Genomic DNA, 27,417 nt, shown 5'->3' on the forward strand with positions numbered 1-27,417 from the left:
TATTTATTTATTTTACATTTTCTGTTATATAAATAATTATTATCTTTTCATCAACTCGCGAACACCCTGGAGTTTCCCGTTTGGGAAACCCTGCTACATGTAATAGTTTGTTTAAAGTCAACATTACATACAAAACTAAACAGACTTTTTCTTTAGAGTAGTCAATTTATTTAAACAGTATTTGAAATTATTTTTGGCCTTTGGCCAAGTAAGTCCTGATTTTTTCAGTTTTGGTGAATTACTAATAAAACGAAATTACACAACTGCCTCATTCTCTAATTAACTAACCTTTTAAGACCTGAAGGCATTTCTAGAGTTGTTTAGAGTTGTTGTTTGTTTCTTCTGAGTGACATACACAAAAGTTAAGACTCATAACTCCAAAACTATAGCAAGGAGAGTCAAAAGGTATTGTTTGATAGGACACATTGTATATTTTTAGAAAATATAAATTACATTCTCATGCTGAGAAACTGCTGATAAAAAAAAAAAAAATATATATATATATATATATATATATATATATATATATATACACATACATATACACACACACACACACACACATACACATACACACATACTCTCTCTTTTTATTATAATTTTTCATATCTTTCTTATTTGACATTCAGGAAGGAAATAAGGTAGGTACATTTTTTGGTGAAGCTTTCCTACATGTGAGCTGCATCTGGACCAAATTTTGTGGTGATAGCATAAAGTAATCAAAAGTTACAGCCTTTTTGTTTAGCTCTTGATTGCCCTTTAAAATTGTTTCTCCATAAGGAATATCTCGTGGTAAATGCAATGGATTATGTTGATTTTGGGCTCATTTTGATTGTGAGAATCTGCTATAAATAATGCTGTGCATAAAGAATGCATTTTCTATGATCTGTGCATGTTTCATGGCGTTATGAGCGAAAATGCTACGTGAAATCTACATATTTGTTTTTAATTAGAACCAGTGGAGTTTTATTTTTATTTATTTTTATTTTTTTTAATGATACCTATTTTTTAAATAAAACATGTTTTTAGCCAAGTATGTTACATCACTCCCTGAGTAGTATCTCGTGATCGACGCAATGGATTATGTTGATTTTTGGGCTCTTTTTAATCTTGAGAATTTGCTGTAAATAATGTTGTGCCGTTTTCTATGATCTGTGCATTTTTCTTGAAGTTATGAGCAAAAACTCCACGTGAAATCTATATTTATGTTTTCAGTTAGCGCCTGCGCGTTGTTTTTGTTGTAAACGCGTATTATGCAATTTGTGCAGACTCATTGATTAGAGGGTGAAAACAACGCAACAGGAGCATGATGGAGGCTTGATCTGAACATGTAACATCTCTGATTTTGTATGCAAAAAGAATTATTGTGCTACCTATTTGGTTTCAGTTTCTACTGGCTCTTAAACAGAGACACGCAAACGGGAGTGTCGGTCTTAAAGGGTTAATTGCTTGTCTGGATGCATAAGTTCTCTCACAGTGGAGCCATGCATGTTCTTATACAGAAATCACCCTAAAAAATGATTAGCATCTGAATTGCCCTGAAATTTAAATTTACCTTTTTCTGTAGTTAAACACATAGTCACAGTCATGATTTTTTTGTCGCATTTCCTGTCATTTGGCTCTTGGGTGTGTGCGTTTACTTGTATTTGCCGACAACATTTTGCTCGTAAACATTGTGATTGTTGTGAAATCTTAGTAAAATGTCATAATTGTCAGTGCATTCTCATTAGAGTTCATTTACTTTCTCTGTCAGCTGTGCAGCCCATGAGAGCTGCTGTCAGTAGAAGATGTGATGTGCATGCAATACAGAAGGGGGTCTCCTCTCCTCTCACATGCTGCAAATGGTGCTGCACATTAGCAAGTGCACAATCTGTGCTAATTGGGAATCTAAAAGAGAGCACTCTCTCGCCCCCTCCCTTTACTAATGACAGCAGCAGGGCTTCAGCGGTCCCCTCCCCCCACACTCCCTCGTTTTCACTCAGTGTGTGCAAAAAAAAAAAAAAAAAAAAAATCACACTAGCTGCGACCATGCATAGCCTACCAGTGTTGGCAAAATCCTGAAACTGGGATTTTCAACATTGTTGTGTGTATGTTACAAAAACAAAAGTAACATTTGCTGGATGAACTGCAAGTTATTATGTCTGACACAACAGAGAACTAAAGCCCAAAGTATACCTTCTTTTTTTTTTTTTTTTTTTTTACATGTACACAAGCGTATGCGTACAGTCAAACGCATAGCCTTTCAAAGTATACTCCATTTGATAGTGTGCGTGAACGCAGGTGGTCAAAGTTTCTTTGCCCGAGCTATTTTTCTCCAGAAGTTATGACCAATAGAAATGTCTGTACTCTTTTAAACAAAAGTTGCAGCTATCTCTTAAGCCCCTCACACAAACACTTGTCAATGCGGACATCTGTTGTTGTTGCAGTCTCTGGTATATTGTTGTTGCTCTTTAGTTTCGTTTTCTACTGTGAAACAACGGCCAAGGCCAGTATTGCTACCTTGTGGAACAACTGATTTGTGCAAATCAAATTCAATGTGCAATCTGCGCGTACTATTCAGGTGATGAAATTTGCATCACGCACACTGTACACAGACCCTTGTATGTGTGTAAAAACCGAACAATACTTTGGGCTTAAGTCATCCAGTGAGTAAGTAAGTGACCAATTCAGTCCATGAGTCACACAATAACAACTCTTGTGTACTATTCAAACTGATTAACCAATCATTTTAACTGATTCTTTAAAAATAACTCTCAGTAAGTGATTCCTTCACGATTTGGTCACACACAATTTGGTCACACACAATTCATCACAAACACACACACAACTGTAATCTTTCTTTGACTTGATGTACACTTGTTACTTGTTTTCTAAGACCCTATTGACCCCCTTGTACACTTTCTTCTGTCTAAACATTGTTCATCAGCACAGTGTGTTTGTGTGAACTCTCTCACCCTCTTCAGGGCGACATTAAAGCTTAATAAAAGCTTGCTGCTCAACCTTTAAATGCACACATACACACAGCTTTGTGTGTGTTGTGTGTGAACTAACCTAGTTTTGGCTTTTCTAGTGGTGGATGCGGACGAGCCAGCAGAGTCTTCTGACACGGAACGCTGGAAGAGCGGGGACAGAGGCCTCTCGTCTCTGGGGCTGAGATCCAGTGGCTCAGGAAAATCATCATCCGTTTCTGGCTCCAGCATTTCTATGAATTCAAACAGGACAGTGACAATTTTAATATCCTTTCTCTAGTCACAAAAGGTAGTCAACATGAAATCAAAATAGACCCTATTGACATACCTTATATGGAGAGAAGAAAAAAAAAAAAAAAAGTTTTCTTTGAATGAATTAATAGTTTTTTGTTTCTAAAACAATTTGTTTTTGCTAGCGTAACCAAGGTCATGTGAGCGGGCCATAAGCGGCAAGCTCAGGAATTAACACATAACCAGATGTTTATTTGTGTTGATGATAAAAATGCCAAACATTTTTGTATATTCATAAAATGAGAGAGAGAGAGAGAGAGAGAGAGAGAGAGAGAGAGAGAGAGAGAGAGAGAGAGAGAGAGAGAGAGAGAGAGAGAGAGAGAGAAAAAAAACACACTCCCCTGGCTCACCTTGATGAGATGTTTCAAATGAACCCCAGTACTGAAGGACAGAGAGGAGCTACAATCTTAGACATAATATTTGATTTGCTAAACTACAGACTGTCCAAACATGCCATGACTCATTTAAAACTCCACAAACAATAATTATCGATCAAGTGTTCCTACATAACCAGAAATGCAAGCTGGCTTTCCGGGAAACATTTCATACGCCCACTGGATTAGTGGAAACGGTCGTATGAAGAATGTTGTCTTGCAGCAGCGTGACATTCATAACAGCAAACATGTCATCTGCTGATGCTACATTAAAGCAGTGCAAGAAGAAGAGCGGGCAGTTGGCAGTTACAATGACCCATGAGTAAAATGAGGAAATGTATAAAATCAGCAGTTCTCAACTGGGTTTGCTTGAGGATGCTTTGGATTTTAGATTGGTTTCATTACCCAACATATAACAAAAACTATAAAAAACAAAATAATCATAGCAGTGCTAATTTTTTGATACTTTTATAGTGCTTTTTGAAGTTTGAAAGCTTTAACCGCCCAACGTAATTGTATGGAAAAATACAACTAGTACAGCCTTCAGATTTTTATTTTTATTTCTTGTTTTTTGTTTGTTTGTTCCCCAGAAGAAGGTTAAATGGATTTTCAATGACATGAGCATGAGTAAATGACAAAATATTCTGTTTTATGGTGAACCATTCCTCTAATTTAACTGAAAGTTTTTTGAAATAAGTCTCTTATGCTCACCAAGTCTGCAATGCAGTAATAAAAACAGTAATATTGCAAAATATTATTAAAATTAAATAATTGTTTTCTATTTTAACTGACTGAAATTTATTTTCAAAAGATCAATACTCCAGTCTTCAGTGTCACATGATCACTATCATATAATGTGCTGGTTTCGCTGCCTAAGAAACATTTTTTTTTTATTACAGTATCAATGTTGAAAATAGTTGTGCTGCTCATTAATATTTTCTTGGAAACAGTGATATTTTTATGATTTTTTGACAAACAAAGTTAAAAAGTACAGCATTTATTTTAAATACAAATCTTTCGTAACATTATAAACGTCTAGAAATGACTGCTGTTCATTTTGATCAATTTAATGCATCCTTGCTGACTAAAAGTATAAATTTCTATCAAAAACAAACTGGATACTGACACTTTGTTCTTCTAGAGAACAATGCAAAAAAATAAAAATAAAAATTCACAAACACGATGTATCCCAAAAAGCCACTACAATGGGAGCCATGACCTTTAGATCAACCTTTACAGGGATGAAAATGGCTCATCTCATGGCAGACTTACCCACACAGCACTTGTTAAAACGATGTTTGAAAAGGCAGAACATTGTTTTTCCATTGTTCAAAAGAGCATTCATGTCAGTAGACATAAGAAACAGGGACAACAGAGGAAAAAAAAAAAAAAAAAACAGGTGTGCACCAGAGTTTGATGTACATTACTGAAGAAGATGAAAACACATCAGTGTGACATGAAGAATAACTAACTCTTATGAGTGTATTTCCCACCATTCAGAACTGAAAACACGTAGCTCATGACAGAAGTTTATGAATATGGACATGTATTGCGCAAATACACAAAACACAAATACACAGCTGTATTTGTGAAAATACACCTTAAAAATATTTTAGAGTAAAAAAGACTGCTCAAAAGGATTAAAGGGTTAGTTCAACTAAAAAAATGAAAATTCGGTCATTCATGTCCACTCGCCCTCATGTCCTTACAAACCCGCAAGACTTTCGTTCATCTTCAGAACACAAATGAAGATATTTTTGATGAAATCTGAGAGCTTTCCGTCCCTCCGTAGACAGCTACGCAACTGAAACTTTAACGCTTCAAAAAGAGATCGCAAAACTAATCCACATGAATTGAGCAGCTTAGTCCAAATTTTCTGAAGAGACTATCGCTTTATACACTGAACAGATATAATTTAGGCTTTTATTCACATATAAACATTGGCAATAATGTAATAGTTAGGTGTGTTCTGAGGCTCCACCTTCTTTGATGTGGAAATATTCTCGTGTTCATTTCTTTTGTCCAGACTGTCGAGATAAGACATGAGTAAAACCATGAACACGCTTTATAGTAGAAACTGAAGTTGTAATTCTAATTTTAGCAATGGTATAATGACCATATATAGGGGCTTTCGCACCGAATAGTTCTAGGAACTCAGTTATAGGAACTAGCCACTAGGATAGTTCCCTGAGAACTAATTTCTCCCCTGGGCCATGTTCCTGGTTGCATTTGCACCGTAAATAGGAACTCTGAAGAGGCCGACAGCGGCGTCTTTAAGCGCGGCATTTACAAACGCTAAAAAACAGTGGATGCCGAGGATGCTGTGAACAGAGCTGTGTTTGTTGTGTGTTGTGGGTTTCGTGATAGTGGAGATAGAATGTAAACGCATAATTTGTGACTGAAAGAGCAAAAAGTGGGGCTAAGAGATTAAATCTCCTATGACAACTAGTAAATATGTTTACACTGCTTTTTAAAAATGCCGGGTGCCGGTGTTTGACCAATCAATGTACACTTATGTCACTAACAGTTCTTATAGTGCTGGTTTAGACCCTAATCTGAAGTAGGAGCTAATTTAGTCCCCCCCAAATGAGTTCCTAGAACTAAAATCATTCCTAGTTCCTGCAGCGCAAACACGGCAAAATCCGGGTACTTCAGCCAATAGTTCTAGGAACTATGAAAAGGTTCCTCCGGTGCGAAAGCCCCTTATAATTATTTCTCAGACTCTTTATTAGAATACAAACTAGAAAATACAGAAAAATTTGTATGCAGTATTAAAAAAAATAGGCTAAAGTGGCAAGTATTTAACATGACCTCCCCTTACATTTGAGCAATAGCAGAAAAATGGCTATTTTAAACCTAAATGGAATGGAACCCTAATTAAATGTTCACCAGGCTTGTAACATGCTTGAGCATTACATACACATGTTCTATGAGTTTAATTAATTGGAAGCTTGCTAATAAGACCAACTTTCAATTCCAATCCATTCAATGTGCCAAATATCACAGAATTTGACACACATAAAATCATAGTTTTCCATCAGCAAGGCCACTATCAAAGGGAAATCAGCAAACAAACTGGATACTCAAGATGTGGTATTCAAGCGGTTATAAAGAAATTTGAAGTATCAGGAGAGGTCAAGGACAAAAAACAGACTGGAAAGCCAAGAAAACTTTCACAATCTGATGAAAATATCTGAGTTTCTCAGAGTTTCTTCTTTGAGAGACAGGAAGAAGTCCAGCAAGGACCTGGCTCAGCATCTGGCAGCTTCATCGGGATGCCAAGTTGACCCTTCTACAGTCCGAAGAAGCTTGATCAGGAATTGTCTTTGTGCAACAATAGCAGCCAAGAAACCACTTTTTCGGAAGGGGAACAGGGTGAAAAGGCTAAGATATGCTAAAGCTCACAAAGATTGGAATGAAGATCAGTGAAAAAGAGTATTATGTTGTGAAAAATCCAAGCTTGAAAGTTTTGGGTCCAACTGTCCACAATATGTGAGAAGAAGAGTTGGAAGAATGAGTGCATGCAAACATGGTGTAGGGTCTGTCCTGGTTTGGGGCTGCATTTCTGCAAGTGGTGTTGGCAACATTGTCTGAATTGACGGGATAATGAATGCTGAAAAGTACAGACATGTTTTAATTCTTCATGCCATTCCTTCTGGAAAGCACCTGATTGGGAATGATTTTATTTTTCAGCATGATAACGATCCCAAGCACATTGCTAATGCAGTGAAATCATATTTGGAGAGAAAAACAACTGATAAAAAACTGTCAGTATTTAATATAATATTATAGGAGCAGTATGGATCACCTGGACAGAGAAAAAAATAAAATATAGCCTATATCTAAAGAAGAACTGTTGGAAGTACTGAATGAAGCCTGGTAAAATATACCAAAAGATTACTTCAAAAAACATTAGGACAGTCTCCCCAAAAAAGTTCAAGATGTGCTTAGTGCCAAGGGAGGTCAAAAAATGGTGAAAACTGTCGTGTAAATGGCCCGTTGTGTTAAAATGTATACATGCAGGCAGACAGACAGAAAGGAAGTTCTTGTTCAGAAGTTTGATCAGTGTCATATTAAAAGGACCAAGCATCATTATTTTACATTATTTTTTTTTTTTATTATTTTTTTTTCATTTTTTTTTTTTTTTTTTTACACAAGTACACAAGTGTTTTACTGATGAAAAAAAAAAAAAAAAAAAATGTCTTACAAAAATACATTTAGTAAGGTCAGATACAGGTCAGAACTACATTTTTACAGTCTTGGCTTGAGAGACTGAGGGTTATTCCAATTCTGTTTTATCCCCTTTGGACAGTTTTTGGGTTGTTGTGACTCAGTGACCCAGAAGTGATTTTGTGTCGTCATTAAGGAACTTTTAGAACTGATAAATGGAGAAAATAAATATCTTGCAGCCGCTGTGTCACTGAAGCGTAAGTAGCATCTTTATTTTAGTGCTGCTTCATTCTGTCTAGACACAAAACTACATCTCTGCAGTTCAATCAAAACAAGCCTTTGTTACTAGAGAAAGAGAAAAAAAAAGAGAGATATTCTTGTTCAACCATGTTCACCCAATCTTCCTCAGAAAATCCTACGGCCCAGAGCAGAAACTCTTGCAGTGTACTGACTAGCAGGAAGTGAATGTTCTCAAGAAGTTTTTGTGGAAAAAAGCTGTCATGATCATGATAAGAGTCCTCTGGGGTGGAGAAGGGTTAAGACCACCCTCATATTAGAACAGGAAGAGCAGGAAACACTAATGTGATAATGTCACAAATTATTGAAGTGAACAAAATCAAGAGACAATCAAGATGATGGATACTGCAAAAACAGTAGCCTCAGACAATACAAACATGGATCATTCACGGACTGCCTAAAGCATATTGCACATAAAACTGACAAGAGCTTTCTCCAAACGGCAAGATCCAATCCGAAGCCCATAAATTATCAAATAAATTCCAAAATGTAAAAAAAAAAAAAAAAAAGGGAAACTTGATGAAAACTCTACACAATGTATCCAATTTTGAGAATATATTCATCATGTGGACCAAAATAAATTGGTGAAAACTGAAAATAAATAAATTTTTATTTTAATGACCATAAAATGTACAGAAAAATATTTAACTGTGATTGGGCAGTTTACATGTCGGTCAGTGGACCAGACTTTATGAAAATATTTAAAAGTCAAGCTTGCAAGACTAAGTAGTTACTACATGTTTGGACATTAGACACACCTGACTGACACTGAGAAAAGAGAGATAATGTCCCATAATGCCTTTAGATCTGGGTGGCATAAAAAATTCTTTCAACATGGAAGTCTACAGCAGTCTATAGTAGTCTACCAGGATGTGGCTGAGATCAGAAGATAAGAAGCCATGACATTACCAGAACACGTTTGCGAAAAACTGCAGCAGTGATAACTAAAGTGCCTTTCTGCTGTTTTTTATGCTCTCAGCTAGGGATGCACCTATGCCACTTTTTTCCAGAACTAGGCCAATACCGGTACTTTCATTTTTGGTATTTGCTGATACCGATACCTGTATTTTCATTGCATTTGTAATTTTTAAATATATTAGGTAGAGAAACCAAAATATGAATCATATTCATTGGTTTAATTTGTTTAACAAATACATATATTTCCTTCAGTTATTTTCATGCTTAATTATGCCTGTTAAAATGCATTGTACAAGCTTTTGTTGCTTTCACTGTTCATTCTATTGCTCTATCATATTTTATCTTTCAATATAATAGCACAGCATATTTAGAGCTGTTTCAGCAGGGCTCACTGCTAAGGATTTTTTTTTTTTTTTTAACTGGCCTGGTTCAGTTAGTGGTTCAAATGTTTAGATACCAGTGAAATATCACAATTCTCTATTACAATTTTGATACTGCAGCAAAAACTACTAGATTTAAAAAATAATAATATTGTTAATTTAAAACATTATTACAGACAAGTAAACAGTAATATAATAAGAACAAAAAAAAAAGATATGAAATAAGCAGTGCTTTTTTTAGGTTTTCAGGTAGGGCTAGCAGTAGTTTTCAGGTACAGAGTTTGAATAAAGTAATCAAATGTTCTTCAAATATATTAAATATAGATTTTTTTTTTTATTAAAGTTACAAAAGTCATTCAGTCAAGAGCAGTGAGTGATTTCTCTGTCCTTTGTTGTTTGATTAACATTACAAACACAGCAGCAGGTTTATTATGCTGCTGTCCCTTTAAGACCGAATGCACGGATCAAATATACTGTTATACGTGTGTTTTATTTCTCAACTGTTTACGTTCACTTAAGGCATTACGAACTATGTTTACTAGGATACTCGCCAAGATGGGCATTTTTACATAATTTTATATGAATTTGTCAGTTCAAGAGCAAGAAGACGTGAAAAAGAATAAAATTCAGTATTCAAGCGCTGTCTGAGATGTGGCTTTTTGGCATTTCAACTTCTTGTCCTGTAATAATGTAGGGAACCATTCATTATACATAAATCACACAACAATTAAAGTTTTTACTTACATGACGCATGTGTGCTGATTAAACGATCACCAATCAAGAGCATGATGCAACAGAAGTGTGATTTCTCTCTCTTTACCGTCAGTTAACGTTACTAATATGTGCCTTATTTTACTTTATTTGCTATTAACATATCCGATCAAACTACAAACTTTCCAGCGATGTCTATGAAAATGGGATGTGCGCTTGACAATATTTAATTTGTTTAACATTCTATTAATTTGATACATTTACTTCATAGACATCCTTCTCTGATATATCCATTCTGCTATCTGTTTGCTCTGTTGTCAGTGTTTCTTTGTCACAAGCACACTTATTTTAATGAGTACGAGTACACGAGTGCTGTATCTGGCCCGATACCAATACTGGTATTGGTGCATCCCTACTCCCAACCATTGATGGAGCCAGACCACAGATAAAATATCACAAACTTCAGGTGAAAAATAAGCCAATAACCAAAATAAAAAGTGCCAGCACACTAAAAGCAGTGTAGATGTTAAAAGCTTTTTGTGAGTGTTAATCATCTGCTATATCACTGACTAACACCTCAGAATATAACTGAAAAGTGCAAAAGGGCAGGAGAGGGATGGGATGTGCCCTTTGTATTGTATTTTGTATTATTATTTAGGGTTAAAACAAGTCTAGTGACATGGGAATTAAGGAAACTAATGGGTCTTATATCTGCTCACACAAGAATCACAGAATCACATAACTGCATAATCCTGTAATCAAGATTTGCTTAAATAAATGATACAACAGTCAATAAACCACAGAAGATCTATCAAATTGTACACAATCTACCTCACACCAAAACAAATGAACGTGAAATAACACACAACTTGGTTTATGAAGTATAGTGCACACCTACAAAACTACAGCACGTACTATACTATATACTGTATGATTTAAGTCTCAGAAAAGCTTGATGTACACAAACTGATAACCGATTTGTAAGTCTTTTCAACCAAGATATTTGTTTGCAAACTGGACAACACTGGTCATCCATGGAAGACAATAGGACAATGTGTTGCCTATGCTTTCTTTGTACTATTTTTCAATGCCGAGTCATTTCATCTCATTCAGGGCTCACAGTAAACATGGCCCATGAATAATGTGAGCGGCTCAGGCAAGTTAAAGCGATAGTTCACCCAAAAATGAAAATTTTATGTTTATCTGCTTACTCCCAGGCCATCCAAGATGTAAATGACTTTGTTTCTTCAGTAGAACACAAATGATGATTTTTTAACTCCAACCGTTGCGGTCTGTCAGTCGTATAATGCTTTATATGACTGACAGACTGCAACGGTTGGAGTTAAAAATCATCATTTGTGTTCTACTGAAGAAACAAAGTCACCTACATCTTGGATGCCCTGGGGGTAAGCAGATAAACATAAAATTCTCATTTTTGGGTGAACTATCCCTTTAACAGCACTGTCTTTGTCTCATCAGGAAAAATGTAGCATAGTCGATTAATTTTTATGGCTTGCAAACTTAAACATTTCATTTTGTTCACAAACACAAAACTCACCCATCTCCGGTGTGATGTCAATGTCTGGAGTTGGTGTGACATCAGAGGCGTCCATGCTGTCCTCATCATCGGCCTGTGCACAACCTCGACTACGAGACCTGCAATGAAAACAATATTGTGAATATTCCACAACAGCCGGGCTATACCATTCTACAAACAAACACACACACACACACACACACACACACACACACACACACACTGCTCCATACAATATTTTTCATCTTATCTTATATTATCTTGCACTAACAATCTTAACCATATCCACCATAAACCACTGAACTGTTTTTTTTAGATCACAGTGCAGTGTAGAAACCAAGAGCATGGCAGACCTGTTTGTCACAACCAGCTCATCTAACTACTAAACTGCTCTTTTTCCTCAAAGGGTCAAAAAACAAAAACAAAAAAGTCTTCATTTGATTTTTTTTTGTGAACATGCAGCATTTGCCAGTGAGTTTGCGCAGCGTTTCCTTTTTCAAGTCACTTTCACACAAATGCTTCTATTTCAAAAAGTCAAAGACTGCCTGACACTGTGTTATGGGTGCTATGAAAACTCTTTTGCTCACAGGATGAGCGCTGATATATGTTCTAGAGATCTTCATGACAGTGCGGGTCAGTGTGTGAGTCTCCACCCTTCCCCCACCCGCAGTACCCAACATGTCAACACGCGTGTAGCAACCAATGGAGGCTCAGTGTGGCCTGCAGCAAGTGCTCGACTGCTCGTCACTATGGTTACAAAATCTAGTTCCCTACAACAGACACGATCAAGAGGTGAGCGCAAAAAAAAACCCCTCTACACACAGCACACGAAACATAAAAGCTCTCTGAGAAGCCCTTTTAGACAGATTTTGAGAAGATACATTATTTATTTTGTTTTAAAGTAAACTGTAAAGTGTATAAAAAGTCTGTTCAGTGTGTGCTGCCTCCTTTTTACAGTAAATGTCAAATTCACTTCACATTTAACAGAATACATATGCCAGAAACTGTGATCATGTCTTGTATACTATAACAAACATTTCATTTCAACTAGATTTGCATTTCCAGCACTTGCAAGTTTTACACACCAGAGCCACATTGCTATCATCACGACACCCTTGTTGTCACTGTCTCTTTATGAGAATCAACACACAACACATTCCAAAATTAGTCAATTGGTCAAAAAAAAAAAAAATGAACACCAAATGGGTTAAACTGTTGCATCCATGTTTCTAGCTCATAGCCACGAGATGCTAAAATGTATCTATGGCTATAACTATGTCAATCATTGCAATTTCGTCAGTGACTCACAGAGAGCACTATAATTTAGTGGATTCACTACCACATTTAAATGCAACTGTCACTCCTGAAACTTGGGACCTGAAAAATGAAAAATAAACTTTTATTCAAACTGTGAATGGATTTACAGAAAGTGAGCAAAAATTTTTGCCTTTATGATCAGAAGCTGTCAATCGCTAAATTTTAGCGTAAGCTCAGAGTTTTGCACTTCTGTGAAAAGAAGATACACTGCGCAATGGATTTGTTATATACAGTGTCTCTACACTTTGTTGGTTATAATAAGAGGATTCATGAAAGTTATACTTTTATTCACATATAAACATCAACACACATACAAAGTTGCTCAAATATGGGAAGCTCAAACGTGCTTGCTTGACAAGTGAGGTTTGTTCAAGCAGCTCTGTGTTTGTGCGCTGATCAATGTTTATATGCTAATAAAAGTCTAAATTAAATCTTCATGAAATAACGCAAATGTTTATCTTCAGAAGACTTGGATTAAACTGCTTGATTAAAAACTGCTTGCTGGAAAATTTTAATTGATAGACACAAAATGATTAGAGAATATTAAAAGTATCTTCATTTGTGTTTTGAACAAAAGTCTTATGGGTTTGGAACAACATGAGAGCTAGTAAATGACAGAATTTTTATTTTTTGGGTTTTGAAGGTTAAAGGTTAAAGGGTTAGTTCACCCAAAAATGAAAATTCTGTCATTAATTACTCACCCTCATGTCGTTTTTTTTTTAAGACTTTCGTTCATCTTCGGAAAACAAATTAAGATATGTTTGATGAAACCCAAGAGCTGTCCGACTTCTCCATAGACAGCAATTTAACCACCACTTTCAAAGTCGGGAAAGGTACTAAAGACATCATTAAAATAGTCCATGTGACTGCAGTGGTTCAACCTTAAATTTTATGAAGTGACGAGAATACTTTTTGTGCGCAAAAACAAAACAAAAATAATGACTTTATTCAACAATATCTTCCCTTCTGTGTCATTCTCCTACGCTGTTTATGTCCAGCACTTCCAGGTTCTACGTCAGAACGCCGGCTCAGTAATGGCGCATGAGTGTCATGCTGATGCAGGAGCTGGCCAATAATAACAACCAAAAAATTAAAGTTGAACCACTGCAGTCACGTAGACTATTTTAACAATGTTTGTACCTTTCTGGACCTTGAAAGTGGTGGTTAAATTGCTGTCAGACAGCTCTCTGATTTCATCAAAAATATCTTAATTTGTGTTCTAAAGGTGAATGAAGGTCTTACAGGTGTGGAACGACATGAGAGTGAGTAATTAATGACAGAATTTTCATTTTTGGGTGAACTAACCCTTTAAGCACCTCTTTTCAAATGACAATTTTTTGAAAAAGGCATTATAATTTAAGAGTTTCAGGCCCTATTGCATATCCAATTATGGAAATTTTCTAATATTATGCCAACATTTTGACAACAGTATGAAAGACTATTATCATTATTTATACATCTTCATATTTATTTTAATATCAATTTGGTACCAAAGCAATGGTACTTTTAACATAGCTAATGAATCACTGTTTTTCAACTTGACCATTATACATTAAAAATAAAAAATAAAAAGACCTTACTAATGTGTTTTTAGAGTTTTTTTGATCATTTAAAGTCCACACAAGGGCAAACATGTGCTGGTTAGCACTTCCTGTGGTTCTCAGAGCACTAAGATCTACAGAACTAAAGCTTTGTACAACTTCAACTAGAAGACGACAAGTCAGCCAACTTCACAATGAATGTGGCCGTATAAAAAAAATAAAAAAAAAAAGCCCAAAAGATCCAAAAAACATTGGATGATAACCAAATAATTGTGGGACTTGCAAACGACTGATCTCCCCAAGCACAATGCAGCATGGGTAGAATAATAGGCATCACATTTCCAGGCTAAGGTTTCTGGATTGAGACGGATACTGCTGCTGCCTGCTAGCCTGGCGCCCAGCGCTCTGATCAATGACCTACATCATTGAAAATGCAGGCTATTGTGCTGTGCTTGAGACAGGTTTAATCCAGGTCAACAACCCCCTCCTCTATAATGTGTCTCTCAAAAGATTCACATTACATGAGATATCTTGCCCAGCGACACAACAACTGAAGGCTAGCTAACTTCCCCAATGCCATTTAGCCTTTAACACCAGAGCGAAATGCTGGTTTAACAGGTAAATGTCAGGTTTCAATGAAAAAAAGAGAAGTATATTTTAAAAGTATATTTAAAATATGCTGTTGTGTATGTAAAACCCAAAGAAATTTACATACAAGATGATGCAGAACAAACCTAAGAGTGGAATAACACTTTTTCAAAACTGAGGTGGGTATGACCAGTGCTGAATGGGGTTTTCATGACACACATGAGTAGAACTGCACATTTCAGTATTTGAGTTACGTTTGTGAAATAATCAGTACTGACATTTGTTGTGTGATTTTTTTTTATTTATTTTTTATGCAAGTCAGACAGTGAATGTGATCTGTTGATCCTGGAACAACATTTCAATCAACCGATCAGGTTCGAGGGACAATTTACAGTTTGTCAAGTTTAGGCTTACAAACATGTTCAGGTGCTTCTACATTGGCGTTATTCACCTATCATTTCCCTCTGACTTTATGGATAAGTTATGGATAATGTTAGGTTTAGGGGTAGGACTAGGACTACATTTTCAGACAGAAATCTTGTTCCAGGATCAACTATGTTGATCCAGGAACATGTCTTACTTGGAAAAATCACGATGGTATATAATATTTCAGAAAAATGCTTTACATGATGGTCAAACAATATTTTCTGGTCTAATTTGGCATTTTAAGATGCAAAGTGGGTTTGTAGGGCCCTAAGAAATCCATTTTATATTTTCCCCAAATTCTGTGTTTTCCATCTTAATATTTTTGCATTCCATTTTAATGGTTTAATTAAATTTTAATAGTCAAAAAGCATGTCTAATCAAATGATTTTATAGAAGTTCTGATTTTGGAACTGAAACTATCTAGTGTTTTAACCTTTAAAATAAATTGATAGCAAATTTCTATAGACATATGAACACATCTATGGGCATACAGAAAAAAGTGTCAACTCCACAGTGAGAAATTTATAGCAAAGCTGTAATAACTGCAACTCCAAGTGCTTATCTAAATAGATATTTTATTTTTTAAACAGCAAAGAATAATGTGCTCTAGGCTATCTAATATTACCTTACATGTGCACATCTCTAGGGCATACGCAGTGTATTGTGTAACCAACGTAGGGCAAGTGAATGCAAATGATCACGTACCCTTTGCTGCAGAGTACATTCAAAACTATCAAAAGGTCTGATCTCTTTTTCCTTTACATATACATGTGTTTTAATAAAATAATCAGCCCTTATGAAATCAAAACAAGAATAAGAAGTTAACATCATTCACATTAAGAAAGATGTGCATAATACATAAAATGAAGGCCTTTGGAGATTTGCGAGCAGGGTCACACTAAATGGATTTTACGTGTACTTTACCATCAGGGGCAACAAGGTAAACAAGTGATGGGATTTGGGGTAATGAGTAACCTGAAGGTAAATAAACAGCCGTTAAGCAGTGCTGAGGTGCACAGAGGGTCAGGACGCTCCCAGAGGGATTGTGCTCAGGGCATTTATAGAGCTCTGCACTAGTCTGGCAATATATAAAACAAGGACAGGACCCCAAAACAGATACTATGTTCAAAAATAATATCAAATAAAACCTTCCTCATTCCCTATACACACAATAAATCACTGCAGTAAAAGTTAATTAAGTAAACTACAGTTTAAAAGGTTGAGATCTGTAAGAGTTTTTTTAATGCTTTTGAAAGAAGTCTCTTATGCTCAAATAGTGGTGGCGGCACTAGGCCAGGGCTTGCTGGGGCTATAGCCCCACCAGAAATGTGCTTCGCACTGGCACAGCTGCCCAAGGATTACCTAATGATTTTCCTGTTTTTTCTCTCAGTGTCACTTTCATTAAAAAAAAAAATCATTAAAAAACTAAAAATTAAAATAAGGTTTAATAAATGTTTTACTGTGCCTATAAACAATGGTTTTGATGCGATTGCAAGCTCAGGTATGGCGCGCATTAGCAAATTTTTTTGTAAAAATTGTACAGGGTTGCTAACGACTCGAGGTGTGTAACAGTGTAAGTATATTTTTTCTGCACAACAATAATTGAATCTTTGATGACTGAATAGGTGCAATTCACCTTTATTCTACAAGGTGGCAAAGCCTGATACACAAATGATGAAATGACTTTTCACTTATATTTACAGCAGACAGAAAACAAAAGAATAGGATGTATCATTAGCAAAATTTGAAATGCCTCAGAAATTTACTGCAGAGCAAGTACTGAACACAATTAAATATTAGTGTCTCTGTCACTTGATGGTGGATCTAGTGAAGCTGTTAGCGATCAAAATATTGATTTTGAAGATTTTAAAAATGACAGTTTTGAGAATATGTTTGAGATCGCAAATATGAGCCAGATGCTGAATGTACTGGGAAATGAGCTCTGACGAGAACATGGTATAAAACATCTGCTCAAACTGAACCCTTCCAAACTCCAAAAGGTAACAAAATGTGCTTGATTTTATGTTTCTGTAATTGTTACTCTAATATCAGGAGAGTTTTATATTATCACTACAGGTAGAGATCCATCCATGTTAGATAGATCTGGGTTACTAAAGACCCAAATATGTAATAACGACTGGCGAAACATTCATGCATTTAAGGGTTAAAGCACAAGCACATTCTAGTTCCCTCATTTAGGGCTATCCGGAGACATTTGAAAACAGAGTTTTCATTTAAATACGCTCCTCATCCACACTAGAGTTTTCCAAAAGTTGCTCATCCACACTGAAACGTCTGAAAACGCTTAAATCACCTTACTGCGCATGCGTAAAACATACTAAAAGATCACTAGATGATGCAGAGATAACAGTTCTTACTCTATTCTTCTGGCATGATAATTTTATTAGTATAGTACCGCATCACTCACTGTTGCATCCAAGCCGCACTCAAAATCGGGTTTAAAATGCAACCGTCATATTTTGCCATGCAGGACAGCAAATGTGAGTAAATTTAATGTTATCTTTGCAGGAATGTAATACGAAGATTCTACAAAGGAGCATTTATCTTGAGCAATTACTGTTAATGTAAATAGCAGGCACAACAATGCCGGTATAACTATAGATATATGTATGGGTACAACATGCATCACATGACTAAACATGCGTCATCCTTTTGAAATGCCTCCATTTTCGCCATCCACACTACAATTGAAAAAATGCCGTCTCAGTGTGGACAGAGGGCCAAAACGGAGAGAAAAAGATGCGTTTTCAAACGAAAACAATTAGTGTGGACAAGGCCTAGCTCACTCAACATTATCTGTTCCAGACAGTAGGTGGAACTGTCCATAAACATAATAAATACAGAGACACCTATATGTCTACAGGACTGTAAGTCAACGTGTTTCAATAAACAGTTATTGATTAAAAGGTCTGATAATGTAATAATACAAATCTTCAGCAAAATTTATACCATGCTTAATAACTGTGCACGCTTTACAATGTAAATGTATAATTTAAGGTAAAATGGAAAATTAAATAAGTACAATGCAATAAACGCAGGGAATCGAAGTTATTGATGCACTCCTTTCAACTGTTAAATGAAAGTGAAAGTGAAGAGACGTGTAGCCAAGTATGGTGTCCAATACTCGTAATTTGTGCTCTGCATTTCACCCATCCAAGTGCACACAAACAGCAGTGAGTACTGAACAGGCCCGGATCAGTGGGCAGCCATTTTTGCTGCGGTGCCCGGGGAGCGGTTGAGGGTTAGGTGCCTTGCTAAAGGTCACCTAAGTTGTGGGTAATGAGAGCGGAAGAAAGCCTGTTCATTCACTCCCCCCCACCTACATTTCCTGCCGGTACTGAGACTGAGACTCTAGGCCACAACTGTCCTTAGCACCCCCAAACAGACTGCATTTATTTGATCAAAAAAATACTAAAACAGTAATATTGTGAAATATTATAACAGTTTGAAATAACTGTTGCATAGAATGTACAAAAAGACAGTTTGCTTGAAACATTATAACTGTCTACTGTCACATTTGTTCAACTTAACATGCCCTTACAGAACAAAAGTATTTAATTATTCTGCCTAAATTAAGTAAACAGTAAAAATATTAATAAAAAAAATGTCCAAACATTTCAACAGCAGTGAATATTGGGGTTTAAAATAATAAAATCATAATTTTATTCATTTATTTATATTATTTAAAGTTTCAGGACATTGAAAAAAAATAATATTAAAAAAAAAAAAATAATAATAATATATATATATATATATATATATATATATTTTAGATTCAGCATTTCTAGGTCACCAGTCAAATGTAAGCAAATTTGACCATTGACGATGTGAACTCCTTTCTACAAAAGGACAGGTTTGCTACCACAGAAGCACACAAGATTCCAACTACTAAGAAATTCTCACACTTTTTTTTTTTCAAAACTTTTCACTCAAATGATGCTGATAATAATAATAATAATAATAATAATAATAATAATCTAGAAAACTGCAAAACAGAAGTATTTAGTCTACTGGTTCAGACTTTTGGACCCCGCTCTATGATTCGGATATTAATAATACAGAAATTTAATGCAACAACATGTACATTTGATGCATTTTAAATGAAAGTCTAAATTGTGTGAATATCAATTTAGATTTTCCTTCCCCCAAGAACTCATGGCCACAGTCACGGCACACTGGTGAACAGCAGGAGAATGCACGAGAGAGTGTACGAGAAAAAGTGAGAGAGTGCCAGAAAGAGAGAGCAAAAGGGAAGCAGAGAGGGGGAAAAAAGCTTACAGTGCAAGTAGTTCCAGCTCAGAAAGGCGGAGCCTAAAACCCGGGCCGGACTGACTGGCTGAAACGCGGCACACCCCCTTCATAACAGCGCTGCTGTCTCCCCACAGACACTTTAACCATTTCCTCACACCGCACTCATGCTTACACAGTTCAGACTTATTGACTTACTGAAGTGTCTAGCATTAAAAACAGTCCCAAAGGAGTCTGAGAAGGTAACAAGACCTGCAAAATGTTTAGCGCAGGTTTGAAAATGTTTGGAAATATGTAGTGTTAAGAGCTTTGGAGGAAAAAACACAATTCCTTACATTCACAGTATAACAGTCAACACCCTGGTAAACATACAGGAAGTGATGTCAGCAACAGGCTCAAGTCACTATAAAGCAGCAAACTAACTCAAATGCAGGCCCACACAGAATCTGTGCTCAAGAGAAATCCCCAGAATTCAAACACCCATCATTCACAACTTCTACACATCCTTGTATTTTTGCTTGTCAAATATTTTGAACACTTTGAACAATTCCCCACAGTTTTCATCCAAAGAGTCTGCCAACTCTGTCTGGGCCTGAATTAGAGATAAATTGGAGGCAAGTGTTTTTAACTGAAAAACAAGAACAAATCTGACATCTTATCTTAGATGTCAGCAGCTTTTTAAAAGTTGACAGGATCTAAAATCATATCAGACACGTGTCAAAATAACAGTAATCAGTACCACAAAAAAGTTGAATTATCATGGAAAATATGCCTAAAAAGTAAAGCAACCATACTCTTCATTTGCAATCATGAAAAATGCCTGAGAAACATTTTTTTTTTTTTTTAATAAGGAAGCCATATCAGTACATGTTTCAACCCAATCAGATCAGTATAAACAAAATTTCATCTTAACCTCAGGCACCAGATTAGATAAAACACACTGGGCATTTCACTAGCACCGCCAAGAATCAATCAACCACCTTTATGTTAGGCCTGTCACGATAACTACTTTTTGTTGTGCGATATATTGCCCCAGAAATAATTGCGATACGCGATATTATTGTCATTTTAAGACCATTTTATGCCACTGAATATATAATCATAATATAACAGCATAATAATGCAAGTAGGCATACACACTTTCAAATGACAATGAACTTAACTCTTAAGAATATTTAGATACTGGAATTGAAGCGTCAAAAAAATAATAATGTTGAATAAATAATAAATAAACCTTTGCTAACAAAAACTGCAAAATAACAAGTAGAAAAAAACACTTGCAAATGCACAAAAGGCACATATATGAAGATTTTCCATCTACAGGTTTTTTCCTGACCTTATTCTCTCAGTAAAGTAAGGGTGCACGCTTTTGTCAGATGTCCATATGAACAAAGACACAGATTTAGCAGTCAGATATGGCCTGTTGAGGTATCTGTTTTTTAGGGGCGTGTTCGAAAACTTCTTTTAACTTGAGCGCCGCGTCATGCACGAGATGCTGCGAAAGACGCGAGTGCAACAGTCAAACACGTTTCCATGGAAAAACGACGCAGTGGAATGCAAAAACGCGTTCTCTGTGAAAACAAATTAGATACTCACGACTGCCGCGTCCTGTGTGAAACTAGCTGTGAGCGTGCACCATTTCACGCTGTCATGTTTATATTTGCACCAGTGGATTGTGGAAACTGAGTGCATTTGCACTTATTCTTCCAAACTGTCTGTAGTTGTCAGGAAAACACTATGACGACTCGAATGGCGCATTTTCCCGCTTGTCGATGTCAGCTCTGTATGAGCTTTCGCTCATCGGAGAGCAGACGAGATGACAGAGGCAGCACGATCTGCAAAATGTCGGTGACATTTATTTTTGTGTAAACATAACGGGAAATATATCGCGTCACCAAAAATTATCGAGGTCGTGTCCATATATCGTGCGATAAGTAGATTTATCGACTATCGCAACAGGCCTACTTTATGTATATTCATTTTTTTTTAATTATTTTTTTATATTTTATTTGATACATAAAAACACAAATATAACATTCAGAGTAGCCTCACATTTGACCCACCTAGCAGCTTATTCTCAAAGAACCACATAAACATGTCAGTGAACAGACTGTGATGGTCATAAAAGCTCTTAGTGGTAACCCAATGAGTCAGACAGATCTTCACAATCAAGCATGGAGATGCAACTGCAAGTTCTGCTAGTTAGTCTAACCACACACACACACACTTGTTTCTGTTTACATCTTACTCAGGAATCAACCTACAAACGACAGACAATAAAAGTTGTTTCTGCGTATTAAGCAGGGAATTTTAAAAACAAATTGCCCACATGACCTTTATACATACCCATCTGTCAGACAGGGAAAGTGTTTTGGGGAAACTTGTATAAAAGCAGCCAATTTTGAAACCAGTCATGTTGCTCTGCTGCCGAAAACAGACACTTCCCCTTTAACTGAAAGGCTTTCCTTTCAGCCAGTTCAGACAATTGTACAATCACTTTGAAACTGAGATCTCAATTGAGTGAGGTTTGTGCATTGAGACACAACATTCATGGTGTGAACATGGCGTGTAGGTCCACAGAGGGCTGTACCTGCAGTATCAGGTACCTCACTAATCTGCCCTATATCTGCACTGTTTATTTGATGGCCAACACTTGATCTCATAGTGGAGGCCCCATATTCCCATCACAGGCTTGAAACTCACCAAACACCCTCACTAAATGACTCTGAAACAAATAATGTTTTATGTATTTTAATATTTTAAGAGAATTATAATGCTCATGGCATTACTATCGGAATGTAATAAACAGAATTTGCCTTGTTCAGCAACATGCTATGTGAGCCAGCGCTTCATGAGGGGCTGTTTAAGAATGAACCACTTCTATGATAATCATCTCCACGGTGTCAGCATGACCATGTACAGTACAACCTCTATAGAACTCTAAAGAAAACACTACAAAGCAAAGGCAAGGTTTTTAAATCCAATTTAAATCCCAAATAAATAACTCCTACAGTCTGTTTCTCACACATATGGATTCAGAAGACTTGGGCTCACACAACTTTTATGACGTGTCCTTTTTGGAAGCTTGAAAGATTGTCCCTATTCAGTGTAACTGCGTGGAAAATGGCCTTCAAATTTTCTCCTTTTGTGCTGTGCAGAAGCAAGAAAGTCAGATGGTTTTTAAATGTCATTTGTAGTGAAGATTTTGAGTGAGCTATTGGGTTTTTACAGAAAAACGGTGAAAATAAAATGGCAGATTAGCTGTGCAGAACATCAGAAAAAGAACAGGGGTGTCCATGAACTGATGACTCGCCACGTCAGCCGCTTTCATTGTAGACGCCTCTGTTGAAGCTGCAGACTGTAAGTTCTGCCTCTTTGTCGCCATCTCTGTTCGAAATCTGTTCGTTATTTGCGGAACTGTTATCTTTATGTGGGTTGTGTATCAGCACGGCTCCTCAGCGCAGATGAATCTAATGTTTTGAGGAGAATGTGTGGCTGTCAGTCACCGCACCGGTGGATACTGTGAAGGTAATCGGAATCACAGATTGTAGTCTTAGAAGTATGACCAAAATAAGAATTGTCACTGGAAAATGTCATCTGAACAAGTAACAAATCTGCCACTTTTGTTCTGACCAACTGAGAAAAGAAAAGCATTACAATAAATCGTAAGCTCATATCACATCAAACCGTGCAAATTATTATTGTTGTACTTTGTTCTCAAATTGTTAATGTTAACAACATCAGCATTGCGTGATTACGTGTATTTTGTATTTAGTGTGTATTAGCGTTACCTGTAGATTTAAATTTCTGTAGTCTAATCTCTAATTGCCCATTTGTCATACCATACAATCTGCCATCAAAATGATAAGTTTAATTATTCCAGCTGCTGTAAGAAAAGGCTATAAATGATCTGCCACCTGCAGCATCCTCACCAGACTGTATAAGATCCTCACATGCGATATAGCCTACTAGCTGGGACTCCACCTTTATGTAAACAGACATGACGTAATGACGCAAAGACAAACAGCTGCATGTTCGAATTTCCTGCAGAAACCCACCAGTACCACCGAAATTAGAAAACATTATTACAAGCTTACCATTGTGAATCGGGCTAAGGTAAGGAGATAGTTTTGAACACTGGCTAGTTATGTACTTGCTCAAAAACTGATTTTGGATCATTTTTAACCAAAAAAAGTTACAGACTCCAGCTTTAATTATAATGAGAAAAATCTACAGTAGTTTTGTGTCATCGCTCATGTCGTGTAGACAGAGTGTCATTCGGAATTACAGCAAGTCTAATATTTTCCCTTTTCGTTCACCCCATGCTGTGAAAGAGCAGATATACTTTGGAGCCAAAATCAACTTGGCAAAAAGAAAATGTCGTCCTTCTGAGCAGCATCTCCTTGTGTGCCTCACAGAGCTCTTCCACACTAATGCACATCGACATACTTGAAAGCCTCTTCCAGGTGCAGCAGAATACTTCAGCAGAACACAGCCCTCTCAAAACAGACACAGGCACACACGCACACACAAATACATGCATACATACTGGTAGGGCTGCATGATTATAAAATTTTGAAATAAAACCAAAATTACGATATGGCTAATTGCGATCATCAAATCGCAAAGGCTACAATTTAATTAAATGTTTTTGCAGCATCTCAGACTGGCTCGGTTCACAGTAAATACTGTTCCACGTTAACTCATCTCTGCATCTGTTCTGAGTTTGGGTTGCTTTAATGTGCATTTGGGAACACAACATGCACCAACCATCTTCACATTCTAGTAATAAGCAGCACTTATCATCAAAAGTGAACCATTAAGGGCTCCCTGCAGTTTGCTATCAAAATCAAAGTTTGACAATTTAAAGTTTGAAAATGAAAATGAATTAAGACAACCGTAGATATTACTATTGTCATTTTACAGTTGCAATGTAAAAATATTATTATTAGATTTTTATCAAATACTTTATATTGACTATGATATATACTACATTTGAATAGTAATATTTCATTATTTGTTTAATAATTTTCATATTTTACAATAATAATAGCTACTCACAAAATTACTAATACTCACAAAATGTTGGCCAAATTTTACAGCCCTATGAACAAACACAGCCAGCCTGCATTTTTTGTTTTTTAAATCTGAATTTTTATCAGAATTTTCTTTTTCCTTGCAGTCCTACATGTGTTAACCAACACACTCCCTGACCCTTAAAGGGGATTTATAAAGCCCCTTTTACAACATGTAATTTAAGTTTCTGGTGTCCCCAGAAAGTATCTGAAGTTTCAGCTCAAAATACCCCACAGATCATTTATTATAGCTTGTCAAATTTGCTATTTGGGTGTGAGCAAAAACATAGCGTTTCTGTGTGTGTCCCTTTAAATGCAAAAGAGCTGTTGTTCCCGGCCCGCTTTCCAAAAGAGGGCAGAGCTTTAACAGCTCGCGCTTCGGTTGTTCAACAACAACAAAGCTGGAGAATCTCACACAGCCAAAAATTGTCAGCCTTACATTGTTCAAACCGGAGTCGGACACTGATGGAGAGACTCAGGAAGAAGTTACAACTTTTAGAATGCAACTGGATGTTTCCGAATGGTTAGTGGATAAATTCATGTTGTTGCTGCGGAGTTGATTCAACTCATCGACTAACATGTGCCATCATGTTAATCTTGTGTAAATCCAGCATTGAACTGACCCTCGTTTGTGAAGCAGTCTGGTGTAAAATGATGGCATGGCAACAATTCTACTACAACAACTCTTCCTCTTCTCTAAAGCAGCCCAACATAGCCTCACCCCCTTTGTTGCGTGTTCTCGGGGGCAGGGTTTATGTAGCTTTTAGGGTTAGTGATGTCACTAACCCAGGAAGAAGCTTGTTGTAGTCCCTACCAGCTGTTTGTTGTAGTCCTTAAACAGCAAATTCTTTAAAAGGAAATATCTCTCTTTGCATTGAACTTTGAGCATTGTAACTTTGCAGATGTTGTTTATGCTCAAACAGCAACATTACACACTGACTAAAGTTAAAAAAGTGAAATCATAATCAACTACCCCTTTAACATACATCTGACCCTAATGCACATGCTTTTTCCAGAAAGTTTCTTAATAGAAAGTGATTAAATAATTCACAGTACTTAATGAATAGTTTAAATAGGCATAGGGGAGATTAGGAGATAAGCTGGAAAACTGGCTAATACTTTGTTACTGAAAAAAGGGGGGAGGGTGGAGGGCAAGGGGCAGGAAAGATAATCAGGTCATCATAATCACATGACAGTTTTAACTAGCCTCATAAATCACCATAAATATCATGATCATTCCTGGTGTTAAGACTTATTGATTCAATCTAATTTCTGGGCAAATGATAACCTTCAGTTCTGCCAATTAGTGTAATAATACTATGACAAAGTACTAAATAACATGACTAATAAACCAGATTGTCTAAGAATCAATGGTTTCATTCATCAAGCCTTCAATATAATAAACATGTCAGTAATTTGTCAGTTATAATATTCTCATTTCCTACTTTGAACAACACCGTAAAATGCAAAGCAGACACAAGGTCAGCTCTCAAGGCGTGTCATCATATGCAGACACCTTCACAAGGGAGCAGGAGATGTTCTTACTTTCTTTTGGACTTGGGTGTGGGTGCGACAGAGGAAGCATCCTTGCGTGGCCGGCCCCGTGGGCGTCGATCTGAGGGGGCCGGGCTCCCTGAGGGCGTGGCCCCAGCACTGCTCAGGGGAGGAGATGGTCCTTGCTCAGAGGGCTCCAGACTCTTATCCTCTGATGACATTCTGTACAAAGTCATAAACACATACATTACATGTGTTAGTATGACCATGGTGTGATAGAGACACCTACAAACCTTAAAAGACTTTTTCATGACCAGTGTAAAATAAGTAAATAAAAAAAAAGTAAATCAGGTCATTTCATAAACATTGGTAAAGTACTGTTTACATTCAGCAAACTCCAACAAAAGGAGTAATATCAGTAATGTGTTGCCAGAAGGCCCACTAAATACTTTACATTTCAAGTAAAAACATTTTTCATGAATAATTCATGTAATAATACTTTAACAAAAATACAATATTCATATTTCTGCTTTTAATCCCTCTGACAGACATGCCACATAGACTTCCATTGTAAGCGCTTTACATTAAACAGGACGTTTGCATGTTTTTCTAACTGAATCAAGTTGACATTCATGTTTTGCATATTGTTTTATACATGAGAACCATACAGCATCCCGGGTAATAAGATGCATTGGACTCCTGCATCAAGCAAAACAAACAGGCCTGAGATTAAATAGCAAAACATAACCGTATCCTATTGTCAGGAATTTTTTTTTTTTTTCCTTTTAAACGCCATTCATTAAATTCCACCAATAGTGGAACAGACAAACAGAACTGGGCCTCATGCAAATAATCAAATATACCTGCTCAATGTCCGTTAGCCCTCATTAATATTCAATGGACACGTAAATGAAGCAAAGATCCTGCATCACAGTTACAGTACCTATCACAATATTGACAATGATATGACTCCGCTTTTACACTTGGCATTAACATGCAATCACCGTGATCCGATCAAGCAGATCAGATCATTAGCCAATCAGGACATGGCGCTTTTAGA

General features: G+C 36.5%; 1 protein-coding gene across 10 annotated transcripts in view; it reads right to left on the reverse strand.

The window, feature by feature from the left end:
- Nucleotides 1–27,417, reverse strand: part of kmt2ca (lysine (K)-specific methyltransferase 2Ca) — a 151,719-nt gene that overhangs the window by 100,877 nt on the left and 23,425 nt on the right. For all 10 annotated transcript variants that reach the window (XR_007928005.1, XM_051883022.1, XM_051883028.1 and 7 more), the window contains exons 2-4: nucleotides 26,409–26,579; nucleotides 11,669–11,766; nucleotides 3,052–3,202 (exon numbers count right to left, since the gene is read on the reverse strand). Coding sequence is in view for 9 of the 10 variants with exons in the window: in XM_051883022.1 (XP_051738982.1) it covers nucleotides 3,052–3,202; nucleotides 11,669–11,766; nucleotides 26,409–26,578 (419 nt within the window). In the remaining variant the exon portion in view is untranslated. The remainder of the gene's footprint in view (nucleotides 1–3,051; nucleotides 3,203–11,668; nucleotides 11,767–26,408; nucleotides 26,580–27,417) is intronic.

The sequence above is a fragment of the Ctenopharyngodon idella genome, chromosome 23 (genome assembly GCF_019924925.1).
Source record: "Ctenopharyngodon idella isolate HZGC_01 chromosome 23, HZGC01, whole genome shotgun sequence".
NCBI classification, from domain to species: Eukaryota; Metazoa; Chordata; class Actinopteri; order Cypriniformes; family Xenocyprididae; genus Ctenopharyngodon; species Ctenopharyngodon idella.